A 14174-nucleotide genomic window follows, 5' to 3' on the forward strand; every position below is an offset into this window, starting at 1 on the left:
ACAACTGCCCCATAAATTGATTGCCTAAATACACTAGTGCTTTTTTTTTTTTTTTTTTTTTAACCCTAGTGCGTTTTAACAGACAAAAGGGCATTTTGGTCCATTTAGTAATGTTAAGTTAGGGGACCCTCTGGTGTGAATTCTTGGGAAGAAATTCTGTGTAACTTAAAGGGAATGACTAGACAATAAACAGCAGCAGAAACATTTCAAGGAAAAGGGCTGAGGAAAAGGGCCATGACTGAGGTTGCCAAAGGAGTGGACTTGGAGGAACAGACTCTATTCAGAACTACCTTTTGGGATGCTTCTTGGAAAGCCAGAAGATCTCTGTGGGCAGACATTCCACCATGATGTGAATGGGGAGGGGTTAATAAGTCACTGAGGACACAGTGGCACTGAACTACTGGCATGTCTCCCACTGACCACTCTGTCTTCTTCACCTCCTACCCCCACCTCTGCATGTACACAAACATACGTGGACAGTGCCACATGTTCTTCCTCAGCTGAGGCTTTCCCAGTGTCTCCACACAACACTTGCAACTACATCCAAACACAGAGTAAAGACTGGTAAATATTTTTCGAACAGTTCATTCTGCCGAGTGACAGAGCAGTAGTTTTGAGTCAAGTGTTAACAAAAGCCCTTTTCTGTTATAGATACTGTGTTAGGTTCTAAAGCAGTCCCAAAGTGTATCTGGCATGATTTGGAACTTGAGCTTTTTCGTCTTTTTTGTTTTTTTAAGTCAACTTTCTCATAAGAAGGAAAGTCAAACCCATTTTGCGTCTCCTTTCCTTGCCAACCATACTGACTCATCTTTGATTTATGGGGCACTTCAGGAAGTGGCTAGAAGTAGTGGCTGTCTTTCTGTAGAAAAGGGGAAGAGGGAAAGATGAGAAGGGGCCCATGGCTATTAAGAAAGGGACAGGTAAGCCCTGGAAGGAAATTCAGAGGGTGTTCTGGCAGAGTTGTGGCTTTTAGTTGCTGCAGATCATGCTGAAGGAAGAGAGACATAAATGTGTTTGCAGAGCCACCTTTGGATACAAAAAGTACCCAAATGTGGTAGAAATCACTCACAGAGGACTTGAAACAGTTTAATAGAACTTTGTAGAAGTCATTATAGGTGCTCCCCCACCAGCTAATATTTTTAAACCAAGTTTTTTTTTTTTTTTTTTTTTTTTTTTGATGAAGAAGGAAGATATACTCCTGTATTTTAAAGAAATATCCTGCATTATAAGGAAAAAACAGCAACTACGGCCCATTGCAATCCATAGCTCTCTTCAACCACCGTCAGAACTTTTGTATGTCTCCTTTTTTAAAGACGTTCATTGAGGTATAACAAATATATGGTATAAGACTCCCATCTCCTGAGTAAGCACACAATTATACCTCTTAAACTATTTGTAATCAGAGGGGACAGGTTATACTTAGTAGTGGTGTCCATCGTATGTAAGCATAGCCAATGTGAGCAAATGCTGGGGTACATTGGTGCTGGTTTCTGCTCTAAAGAGTCCTCCCACCAGGTGGGAAAATCTATGTGAGATGCGGGACACTCTGACCCAGAAACCCCCACCTACCTCCTAACCTCAGATGACTTCCATACTCTGCCACATGTGAGCTCCACTCCTGCCTAAGCATCCTGAGGAAAAAAGACATTTTCTGAGCTGAGGATGCAGGTAGACAGGGCTCCCTGCTTTCCAGGAAAATTGGCAGAGAAGCCCACACTGATTTATCCTGGCAAAATGTGTAATGTTCTGGAACATTATGGAAAAAATCTAACCAGCACCTAGGTATTAAAAATGGGTTGCCCACAAAGAGTGGCAGTTGAGGCAGGGGTGGGTAGGGTGGGCTGCGGACAACCGCTGCAGTTTTGGGTGCCTGCTGGAGCCCACATAGGGAGAGTGATGACTCCGTGTGTGCAGGCTGCAGAGGAACCATCCTAGCACACACACACACACACACACACGAAATTACACTGGTTTTGAGGGGGAAAGCTTCTGAGAGACCTGTTTGAGATAACTCCGAGGTGATCAAACACTTCAGAATCGAGACGTCACAGAGTAAACACAGCCCCAGCAGTGCCCTTGTGCAGGTGCACCCAACCTCAAACCCAGCTGGAGACCATGCCCCCCCCCCCACCCCCAAGGCCCTGTGGTCCACGTCTGCTCACTTCCAGGCCTGCTTTCCTGGCAGACAGGGTTTCTGGATCAGTGTCTTTGGCCAGTGCTCATATGGACTTCCCCGCCTGGTAGGAGGACATGGCAGAAACCAGCACCGGCATGCTCCAACACTTGCCCACAGGGGCCATGCTTCCTGGACAGCAGACACCACTACCACACAGAGCTCTCTTCTTAAACTGCATGCCAGAGAGGCATAACTACGTGCTTGTCACTGAGGAGATGGAATAATGGCTTCAGCATTTTGAAAACTCGTACTGAATGACCTAGGGTGTGTTTCTCTAGTTAACAAACCATTCTACCGGTGTACCAGAGTCTTTGAAACAGCACGTATGTAGATGACTGGTCCTCACGTACTGTCCGCACATGTACACTCAGAATTATGTGGAGGGAAGTGCTAGGGAGAAGGAGGGGGGTGGAACCTGGCCTTCACTGAAATCCCAGAATGCAAAGTATCCTGCTGTGTCCAGGACACTATGGGCCCTAATGCCTACCATCAGCAAAGTGGCAGGCAGAACTCAGCCGCACCTCCTCCTCGGTCTGAGCCGCTGAGGGTGAAGGAGCCTCCTCGTGTCTCTGGCTGAGCTTTGGTCCAGCCCATCCATGTCACCTGAATGCCAGGCCCCTGAAGGAGTCTCCCCTATTCTCTTCCCCCAGCTCTGGTTCTCACCGTTGCGTGTCAGCAGGCAGCATGAGGTCAGGGGGCAGGGCCTCCCTGGGGGGCTCCTGGGGCTCACTACTGTTTGCTATTGACTGAGCCCGTGGGCTGCTTCTGTCTCCTTGTTACCTGCAGCCCACCGGGAAGGTGCCTTCAGACAACCAGCTTGTTCAACCCCTCGTCTATGTGGAGCGCCTGGAACTCATCAGAAACGTCTGCAGGGATGAAGCCCTGAAGAATCTCTCGCACACCGCGGTCTCCAAGTTTGTCCTGGATCGGATATTCGTCTGTGACAAGCACAAGATTCTTTTCTGCCAGACTCCTAAAGTGGGCAACACCCAGTGGAAGAAAGTGTTGATCGTGTTAAATGGTGAGTGCAGGGCTGGGTGGATGTCTGTGGTCAGTGGACAGCAGGGTTTGCCTGGCTGGGGGCGTGGGGTCTGGGGGGCGGCAGCTTGGGACTGGGCAATGGAGGCAGCAGAGCGGGGCCAAAGGCAGGGACAGTTGTGGAAGGGCTGGTAACCTTATGGATGGTTCTCTGGAGTGTTTCCCCTGTTGGTGTTTACTTCTGGTTTAAAGCTGGTGGCTTGAAAGTTTTATATACTGAGGTTTTCAAAGGGCCACATCTGTGGTTGGAATCTCCTTTCCTCACTTTCCAGAGTGGAATTCCTGACTCAAGCAGCCTGTCCACCCCCCTCCACCACCACCCTCCCCTGGGCTGATCCCTTTTCTTCTCTTCAGTGCACTGCCTTGGCGCCTTACTAGTGGTTAGCTCTCTCCTGATACGTTGAGGCTCCACACTCACTGGCCTCCCGGCTGCCCCTCTGTAGGGGAAACGCCTGCACCCATGCCTGGAAAGGGAGCCCTGTCAGGTGGACCTGGGGGCCCCTTCACCCACAGATGAAGTATTCTGTGCAACATGGCTAGAAAGAAGGGTCCCCATTTTATATTGAGCTTCCATATTCAGAAGATTGAATCAACTTGCTTCAGGAAATCAGATGTTTATTTGGGAACAAATTAGATCGTTGAAAAGTGACCTCATACTCTACTGGTTTTGATTACTCACTACTCTTTTCAGATACCATGTTTGTTTGTTTAAATCCCAATTACCCTGAGTTGGTCCAAGATAATTATGGGCTCTGTCTATTAACTTCAGCCTCAAAAGGAACAGAATTCCAGTCGACAGCAGTTGACTTCAGGACCAGGAATCAGCCCTCAGAGCTCTGTGGGAGGTGGCCCTGTGGTCTCTCTCCTCCAGCCCACTACTCCTGCTACTGTTCTCAGAGTTGGTGGTCAATGGTCCTTTTCCTGGTTGCTTTATTTGGCCTTTTTGTGGCTCTTTGGGGCGGGGGGGCGGGGGGGAGACACTTGCCTCATCTTATGGTGTATAACTAATGTGTTTCTTGAGTAATCTGAGAGTGTATTGGATTTTTTTTTTTAAGAGTTTTTTTTTTTTTTTTTTTAATGTATTTGACAGAGAGAGATCACAAGCAGGCAGAGAGGAGGAAGCAGGCTCCCCACTGAGCAGAGAGCCTGATGTGGGGCTGGATCCCAGGACCCTGGGATCATGACCTGAGCCGAAGGCAGAGGCTTTAACCCACTGAGCCACCCAGGCGCCCCTGTATTGGATTTTTGATATCAAAAAAATGAGGTCACAAATCAAATTTAAAACAATGAATACACAAAAGTCTTATAAATCTGCCACCACAGTTCAAAGCATTAGACTTTAAAGAAGTAAACACCAATTTATAAGTACAGGATAAAAATGGGGGCAGGTTTGCCAGGTCATAAAATAGAAGATGGGCCTTGTGGCTCTCTTCAGTCATCCCTAGAGACGCTTGCATGGGGACAAGTACTTGAGCAGGTCCAGAGCTAGTTCTTCCATTACCCCTTGAGAGCAGATGTTTGTCTTGCTCATTTCGTGGCCATCCATAGCACTTAGCACAGAGTTCTGGAGTGGTGCTTACATACTTGGGAGGAGGGGTGAATCAAACAGTCAAGCTAGTGGCTGCTGTGTAGATGGCCCAACAGAGATCCTTCCCAGCCAGACTTCAACACAACAGGATTAAGACAACGATAGATGGGAAGGTTTGTGGAGGCTTGGCTAGAACCTTTGTGGATACCGATGCTTTGTGTCTGTTTGTCTTGAGAAGAGAATGAAAAACCTGCCCAGTCCAGCAACCTGAGGATGGGGTCCACCCAAGACCCCAGCACTGACCTGGGTGCTGTGGCTTTGATCCTGTCCTGCCTTCCTAGACACTTTGTCCTCCTCGTCCCCTGCCTCAGCTATATCACACTATTCCCACAGCATTGGTCAGGTTTTCCCAGCACCAGTCGGCTTTGCCACTTATAGTCTGGTACATGGTAACATTGCCTAGGACCACCTTAGGCTTAGGGATGTGGAGCTTGGAGAGCCAGACCTATTGGGGATGATTGGCCCCCAATGGGGGCATCAGTCAGCAGTATTTCTTGGTCCTGCTGCTCTGGCATTTTCCCCCAGTTTCAAAGTAGAATGAGTATTGCTCATTTTAGGAATCCTTTCTGCACACAGGGATCTTTTTTAAATGTACAATTTCACCTAATTTAGGTGTTTTGCCAGGGGTAGGTATTAGCAGTGTTTACCGCCCGCCCACCCCCGTTTCCTGCTCTCCCCACCCCAACTCGTCTGTTTCCTCTAGTTGGCTTATGGATTACCAGAAGATTTTCTTCACTCTCTCATCCTGCTGGCAGAAGCAATTGGAATTAAAGACCTAAACTGGGATTTAAGGGGAGCTTGCAGGGAACATGGAGGCCAAAGTAAGAGACCAGGCATCTTCCTTTAAGGGTAGCACTGAGGCAGCCAACCTGTTCTCCCATGTTTCCTTCCCAGGAGCTTTTCCTTCCATTGAAGAGATCCCTGAAAATGTGGTTCATGACCATGAGAAGAATGGCCTCCCTCGTCTCTCTTCCTTCAGTGATGCAGAAATTCAGAAGCGGTAGGAGTAGGTTCCTAAGGGGAGGGGAATTTGGGTAAGACCCGAGGCTCATGTCTGTCCTTTCCATATGCCTCAGATTGCTCCAAGGACTGCTGGGGGCTTTTGGTTTACATTTGTGAGAGGCAGCTGAGCATATGGCCCATGTTCAGTGCATTTAAATTCACAAAACTCTGTGAGAATTTCAGAAAATCTTCTCCACCCTTACCTTCATGCAGTCCATTGAAACAAAGATTATATAATTTTCTTAATAGAAGTGAGTAGTCATTTTTGTTCTGCTTTGATTCTGTTAAGTTTTATGGATTCTTTATTGAATATAACCTTTAGGTCACAGGGAAGGGATTTGGATTACAGGGGAACCCCACTTAGTGTTTGAATTTTTTTCCAGAGGCCTTGCACCTGCTTCCGTGGTAGCTGCCCAGAGGACAGGTGGTGGGGACTGGACCTAACACAGGCAAAAAGAGTCAGACCTCACTGATCACAGTGAGGATAGAGACTAGCTAGGCATGTTAAAAATGACTTAGCTAGGAAACTGAAAATTTCTTGTTATTAGCTGTGAAATGACACTGCAGAACAAGACTCAGAAGGAATCTGAACCCTTGAGCAGCAAGTCGATGTCAGGGCACCAAAGGAATTTTGACCTCCCTTGCTTTTTGGCTATTTGATTCTCATTACTTCTAGTGCTGGTTGTTTAGTCTTCCCAGTTTGTGCAAAACCTGTAAAACACAGGTGTTAGGCAGCATCTGAGAGGCCCCCAGCTAAGTGCGGGCCTCTCTGTCCAGCTGAGCGCTGGTGTCTTGGGAGCTCTTGTGAGAGAAATGAGCTCAGGCGTATAAGGCCATGAGCCATTTTCCAGTATGGAGTAGGCGCTGTAATTATGGCAGTGGCCAGTGTTGTCATTATTCTGTCAGCACCATAATAGGCCTGTCCCGCAGCTGCCTCTGCGCCACCCCCACCACTGTGGGCAGTGCCCCGGTCCGCCTTCCTGCCAGCTAGAGCTACAACCTCACCGCTCCCCCTCTCACCTGCACCCTACTCTGGCTGGCCCTTCCCCTGGCAACTGCAAATTGTGTTTATACAGAGATCCCTTAGAGTATCTTCCTTTGGTCTCTACCATTCCTACCTCACTCAGGGTTCCTGACCTTTTCGGGTCTGTACCCCAAAACAAGTCTTTCAGACATCTTTGAAGTTTTGCAATATTTGTGTATCTGTTGAGCTAAGTAGTGTCTTCACAGTGGCCCTCTGGGGTGATGAGTCCTGTGGCCTGGGACAGTTAATGGTTTCTGAACCTCTCTTTCCGCACCATAAGGTGGGCCAGTAACAGGCTTTGCTGCCGGAGGCAGCTGGGTGGATTCAGAAATGTGTGGAACTCGCTCCTCACCGGAGGGCGCGTTCTGGCCACCGCGGCTATGGCTGCTCCAGCAGGCACTCTGCCCTCGTGCCCCCTCACCCTGGCTACCACTGGCAGCCAGTGGCCTAACTGCATGTTTCTCTTCATTTCTCTTCTTAGCTTGAAAACGTATTTTAAGTTTTTTATTGTCAGAGATCCCTTTGAAAGGCTGATTTCTGCATTTAAAGATAAGTTTGTTCACAACCCCCGCTTTGAGCCATGGTACCGGCATGAGATTGCCCCGGGCATCATCAGGAAATACAGGAAGAACCGCACGGAGACCAGGGGCATCCAGTTCGAAGATTTTGTACGGTACTTGGGCGATCCAAACCACAGATGGCTGGACCTTCAGTTTGGGGACCACATCATTCACTGGGTGACATATGTTGAACTGTGCGCACCCTGCGAGATAAAGTACAGTGTGATCGGTCACCATGAGACCCTGGAGGACGATGCCCCCTACATCTTAAAAGAAGCCGGCATAGACCACCTGGTGTCTTACCCCACCATCCCTCCGGGCATTACCGTGTACAATAAAACCAAGGTGGAGCGCTACTTCCTGGGCATCAGCAAACGGGACATCCGGCGCCTGTATGCACGTTTTGAAGGGGACTTTAAACTCTTCGGGTATCAGAAGCCAGATTTTTTGTTAAACTAATATATAGAACTGTGAATTCAAATATCTGTTAGACCAGAGGCTAACCAGGTGGGAGATGGGAGTACAGAAATGTCCTGTCCTCCATTCCACTCTTTGTGGAGACGCTGCAGCCTCGCATGGACCTGGGCATGCCTCAGCTGATGAAGCTGGACCCTGACCGTTACAACTTAGTTTGGACATAAGATGCACTGAGGGCCCTGGCAGATCCCCCCTCGGTTCCCTCCCCTATCAATGCCATTAGGCCTTTACTCTCCTCAGAAGAGGAATGGGACCAAACATTTGCAGTTCAACAGTCTGGGAAGAAAAATTACATGGTGGAGGAGTCATTTCCCTCTGTCAGACCCACTGGAGGCTCCCCTGGAGAGGGAGGTGGTCCCGCCTGTCACTGAAGGATTGCAAGAATGGCACCCAGCACTTTGAGGAGAGATGGAGAAGCTAATGATCTGCAAAAATCACACAGGGCTAATACAGGATCAAATCTGAGTAATAAAATTACACCTGGCTTTCATCTTGGCGCTGCTGTAATCACAGAGGCAAACCATCCTTTCCATGACTCTTTTGTTCCTGTGAAACTCAGAGGTGACCCGAGGGTACTTTTCGGCAGTCCATCTTTCCAGGATCTATGCCTGGGTACCTCTAGTCCATGTTTCTAAACTGCCTGCCAAACAGTTGTCTCCCCTCAGCCCAAGAGATGCAACTTTGGAAAGAGTGGTGTGTATATTCTTTCCCACCTGAGAGAGGGAACATCTTGGGGGGCCTTACGGGACATGCAGCAGGGGGAAAGGGAATGCTGGTTGGGTTCTGGCGCTCCAGCTGCTGTGGGATTGAGCACGCCTGCCCTGATTATTCTCCTCTTTGTCGCCTCTGGATGGACAATGCCTATCTCCAGGGCCCTTGGAGGCCCTAGGCAAGCCTGGGCCCCAGGCTGGCACCGCAGCATCAGTGCAGTGTACACATGCCAGTTTCCTTTCATCTCCTCAAAAGGCTTACCACTGGGCCCATTTCTGATAAGGCCATTTCTCCTGGACTCTTAAGTTGGATAATCAAATTCACCAGCAATAAAACCCCGGGCTGAGGCGTCTTCCAGGCATGGAGGCTTCCAGGCTATAAGCTACTATTTCAGATGTCTGTGACAGTGAGGGCTCCGGGGAGACTGGCCAGGCTTCCCTGCGAGAAGTCCTGAGTGCCCAAGTCTGTCTGGTGCCCACGCGCCCAGGTTTTCTTCAGGCAGCCTCAACCTCCCCCTTCTCCAAATGGCTTCCTGAGTTTGTAAATGTGAAAGTAAAAGGAAATAAAAAATATGTGCCAAACCTGCCATGTGCTGCAGTTTCAGGGAATGTGCTCTGTGGCTACACATGGTCCCTGAGGCCCGGCGAGAGTGAGGGGCGGCTTTGACCGCTTAGGTGGCTGCTGGAGACAGGACTTGTGGAGGGGAGGCAAGGCTTGAGTGTGACCGTTGGCTGCATTGACGAAGGGCAGCCAGTGTGGTAAGCCTTTCATCCTCAACTGACGCACAAAGGATGTAAAGGAGTTATTTTCTAGAAAGTTTTAGCGGAGTCTTGTTAAAATCATTTCATACCTGATGAGCTGATTATCTCTTTCTGTTTGAAACATAATAGTCTGAATAACATATGTGAATTTAAGTTAAAAGTTTAATGATCATAGGCTGACTTAATAGGGTTGTATCTTAAGTTGCTTTCTCTTACTGGATTTCTCTCCTCACACGTTTTAGTTTTATTGGCCTTAAAGTCAGTCCTAATTTAAAAAGATGGCACTTCCTTTTAGAAACAAAAGGTTGGACACTGGGGTGCCAGCCCCACCCCCTATATCTGGCATTTAGATTTAGGTCATTTTTCTCTAGCATTTGGTTCATTTTCCTAACATTTTGCCAAAGGAGTAGAGACTGCCACCACAACCTCTCCTGGGCATTCCACAGTGTGTCCAAAACCTGCATTCCTGCAGCCCTCCCTACCCAGCGGGGCTCCTGACCCTGCACGGCCCCCTGGAACTATGCAGCCCCTTAGCCCTCACCCTTCACTGAGGTCGTCTGGCTTCTTCGACCTCCAGAACCCACTGCCTCCCTTCGGAGCCTGAGACAGCGTCCATGCCTGTCTCCTGAAGCAGCTTCCCCCCGCCCCACTGCTGCTCAGAGGGAGATTAAGGGCAGAAACCTGGAACAAACCTGACTGCCTCCTTCCTGGTGTCCTTACTGGCAACAGTCAGGACCTCCCTCTCCCAACAGTCCCAATCAATGGGGGCCTTCTCCGCTGCCCCCCAAAATCCCCCACCCCACCACTGCTGTGGGGGTGGGGCGAGGCCAGGCCAGAGGGGTGCCCCACCTGCCAGGGAGCATGTCCTCTGCCTCTGGGTAAGGAAGAGATGGGCAGCCAGAGGGCAGCCCCTGGGAAAGTCTAGGTGAGAACTCAGAAGTAACATTAAGCCTGGATTTAAAAGAACTAAAAAGCCACTCTGCGTCCCAGGAGTGGTCTTAAGATAGGAAGGGCAATCCCTATCTTAAGTTTAAAAGTTTAATGATCATAGGCTGACTTAATAGGGTTGTATCTTAAGTTGCTTTCTCCTACTGGATTTCTCTCCTCACACGTTTTAGTTTTATTGGTCTTAGCTCCAAAAACCATTACAGTGAAGGGTTGAGAGCCAAGATGAAATTTGATTTTCATAGTGGCTAACTGTACACAGAGATGCAGCAGATCACCACATGCAGACAGCCTTTAATGCAAGGGTGTGGGAGGAAGAGCCTCTGACCAAGGAGGGGTCCCAGAAGGTTTTCAGGGATGTTGGTTTCCCGTGCCCCACACTTGACCCTTCACCCTTTACCCTACTCCCCCCGCACTCACACCATATACCTGCTTCTCCCCTCTAAACCCCAGTATGGCCTGTTCAGCTGGAATCTCCAGAAGCAGGAAACAGCAGAAACCTGGATTAGGAGAAGGGAATAATCAAGACGGTGGCTATGTGAGAGGAAGCAAGCCTCGCCACCCCAACTGGATGAAATTTAAGTTGTTCAAGGTACATTTTCTGAGCCTTACCACCAGGGTTGTGAGGTTCCAGACCTGAACCCGGGACAACAAGCTCACAAGAGAGGAGAGGTGTGGGAAGTGGTGCAACAGGGCAGCACAGGCCCTCTGGTAAGTGGGGAAAGTTTCAGGTAGAAGCAGCAGGTATATGGGAAGGAGCAGGGGAGGTGTAGGGAGCAGAAAGTATAGCTTTGCTTCCTTGCCCCCAGGGCAGTCTCCCTGTCAATAGTTGTTACCCTAAAGCCATCTTAAATAAGGCTTGGATGAGAATATCACATCCATAATCTTTCTTCTCCTCAAGCTGAGTCACTGTTTACCTGACAAATCTTAATGGACCATTGTTTCAGGTATTTTTCAATCTTATTTCCTATTGTCTGGAATCTTTAAACACTCAATTTTTATAACCAAACAGTCTGTTTTCTTTTTGTCATTCTTATCCCAGGTGACAGTTTCACTCAGTATTGTACCACAGTGTGACCTGAGTCTCAATCCTTCTAGTCTATAGTATCTTTTTCTTTTTCTTTTTTTTTTTTTGGCACCACTGAGCACCTAACTAGTAGGTTATGTATATAAGTAACTAGCTCCAGTATTAAGGTATTAATTTCTTTATTAGATAGGATAACACTAGCTGTTGTAACAAACACCAAGATTTCAGTGGCTTAAGACAATAAAATAATTTTCTTGCACACATAACAACCAGTAGTCTTCCTTGTAGGCAGGGATTTTTCTTCCATCATATAGTTCCATCATTTCCAGGGTCTCATCCTCTCCTTCTAGGAGAAGGGTAATGAGCATGGAGGAGCATTGGAGACATTATTATGGACCATTTGGGCACATGTCTCCTACTTCATTCTTCGGGAACAGAACAAGTTCAAGGGAGCTAGGAAATGTTATTCCTGGCTTAATAGTTAATTCCTGGTGACAACTCCACAAATTTGTGGGGGATGTTGACAAGTTGGTAATAACCCCTATGTAACTTAGTGCTTTACCATTTATAAAACATTGTAAAGTAAATAATAACATGAACTAGGCCTAAAAGGTTTATTATCTCCATGTCATAAAGGAAGAAATGGATTCAGAGATGTTAACTCTGAAAGACCGTTTTCAGGGAGGCTTTGATGTAAAAATTGAAGTTAAGAGCTGATCACAAGCACAAATCTTTCCCACTAGCCATTTAAAAAGTTAAAAAAAAAGATACAAAAAACAAAAACCTACTAGTCTTGAATAAACTGTCATACGTATGGGACCTACACTTAATCTATATGCTTTACACTAGCTTTCTGCATTTAATAGGTTAGAATGTAAATTTAAAGTGTAGCAATAGCAACAAAATATTCTACTGTAAATGACAAAAGAAAAAAATAAAAATTGAGCCTTGGGACGTGCCCATTTTTACTGTAAATTATGATTCCATAACTGACTCATAGTAAGCAGTGTTTCTGGCCCCTGAGTATTGCTGCCTTGTGGATCTGATGTGATGTACAGTTCTGTAGGTGCACACTCTGGTCATTTCTCAAGCCATGTTTATTGCATCTGTTTTCTACTGTATGTGAGCAAGGTTTGCTGTCCAAGGTGTAAATATTCAATGGAAATAAAACTGGCATGGTACTTTAAAAAAAAAAAAAAAAAAAAAAAAGTATTATATAACCAGACTGCTGGTTTCAGATCCAATGTGTAAAGAGCTTGCAAGTTATCGCTCTTGCCCTTATGACAATAATAGCAAAAAATGAAAAAGAAAAAAAAAAGCCCCTGAAAATCAATACCTTTTCTTGTACTCATCAGAGATGTGAGGTTGCAAGAAAAACTGCTGTCGTGAAATTCGTAGGGAAGGGTGAATACAGAAATTCACAGCTGAGCTCTCCTTACTTAAGGTAGAGGCTACCAGAGTCAAACTGGCAGGATCACTCAGATGGCAATTTTAACAAATTACTGGGTGCTGAGTGTGGGCTAGCTTGAAAGTGAGAATTCCTGGAGGCCACAGTCATAGGGGATTTTCCAGAGTTTCAAGGGTTTTACCTCCAGGAATTCCACCAGTTTTTTAAAGCAAAGAGTCAATAGATACTTCCTGCCGGCTCTGGCAGGTGGAGGAGAAAGATAACCATTTTGAGATATGCCCTAACCATTCTCCGTGAGAAAGCCCTACTTTCTAGGAAGAGACTTTAGCAGAGCCTTCCCTTCCTGCAGGGAAGAAGGGCTTTAATCCAATTCCAGCCCCCTCACGCCTTCCTATCTCATCCTAATGGTAAAACAACAACATCAATAATAATAGTAATACCAAAAATCCCTTGTGAAGGTCAAAGCCCAGAGACACAGGCCCTAAAAGACTGAGATTTAATTATTAGAATTGTAGAATGCTTTCACTCCGCGCTACAGCTTGCCACCATATCAACAGGAATCAGATATAAATGAGTTACAACTGAAAGAGTGGAAAGAACAAGGTGTAGACTGTGAGGAGGAAGTCTTAGGGAAGACCCAAAACAACAGAGGACACAGAAGCAGGGACCGTAGAGGAAGCTGAAGCCTCTGACCCCTGCAGTTACAACAAAAGTTAAACACAGTCCAGCTCCTAGCCAGATTAACATAAACCTTCACAGTAAAGGCCTTTAGGGCTGGAGTTTAACAAAAAATCACAGGGCATGCTAAACAAATGAAAAAAACCCACAATCTGAGGGCATTGACACCAAACTCAGATATGACACGGATGTTGGAATTATCAAACAAGGAATTTAAAACAACTGATTAATACACTGAGAGCTCCAATGGAAAAAAGTAGACCCCATAAAAGAACAGATGGGTAATGTAAGCTTGGAGATGGAAACTAAGAAAAATATGAAGAAAATACTAGGAATCCACAAAAATGTAACAAATTAAGAATGCCTTTAAAGGGCTCACCAGTAGACCCTGAAAGGTATCTGCAGCTCTAAGGTGCTGTTTAAAGGCAGCCTTAGGTTATTTATTCATGTATATGCAAACAAATTTAAGGACAATTGCTAAACAGTTTAAAAAGCAAATGTAATTGATATTCTAAGAGAAGAGATAAAATGGAGAGAATAAGACTAAAGAACTAGCCTTAAGCATGTTGCTCTGAGAAATTATCTGGAAACTAGAAGGATGATAAGAAAAATAGCAGTGATGTATTCTCCAGTCTCAAGTGGGTCAGTAGATACTAGACAGTTGTGACCAAAAGCTGTGGACTTCCAGGCCAGGGACCACCCCATAGGAAGGCGTGATCACCCCCATGTAGGTCAGGAAGTCGGGGGAAACCCCAGTACCTCCAATCCGCTATGGCAGA

General features: G+C 46.7%; 1 protein-coding gene across 2 annotated transcripts in view; it reads left to right on the plus strand.

The window, feature by feature from the left end:
- Nucleotides 1-9162, plus strand: part of CHST10 (carbohydrate sulfotransferase 10) — a 31286-nt gene extending 22124 nt beyond the window's left edge. For both annotated transcript variants that reach the window (XM_059134516.1, XM_059134515.1), the window contains exons 6-8: nt 2963-3197; nt 5697-5802; nt 7310-9162. In XM_059134516.1, the coding sequence (XP_058990499.1) occupies nt 2963-3197; nt 5697-5802; nt 7310-7847 (879 nt within the window). In that variant the 3' untranslated portion in view covers nt 7848-9162. The remainder of the gene's footprint in view (nt 1-2962; nt 3198-5696; nt 5803-7309) is intronic.
- The last annotated feature ends 5012 nt before the right edge of the window (nt 9163-14174 follow it).

Source organism: Mustela lutreola, chromosome 9, assembly GCF_030435805.1.
Source record: "Mustela lutreola isolate mMusLut2 chromosome 9, mMusLut2.pri, whole genome shotgun sequence".
Classification (NCBI taxonomy): domain Eukaryota; kingdom Metazoa; phylum Chordata; class Mammalia; order Carnivora; family Mustelidae; genus Mustela; species Mustela lutreola.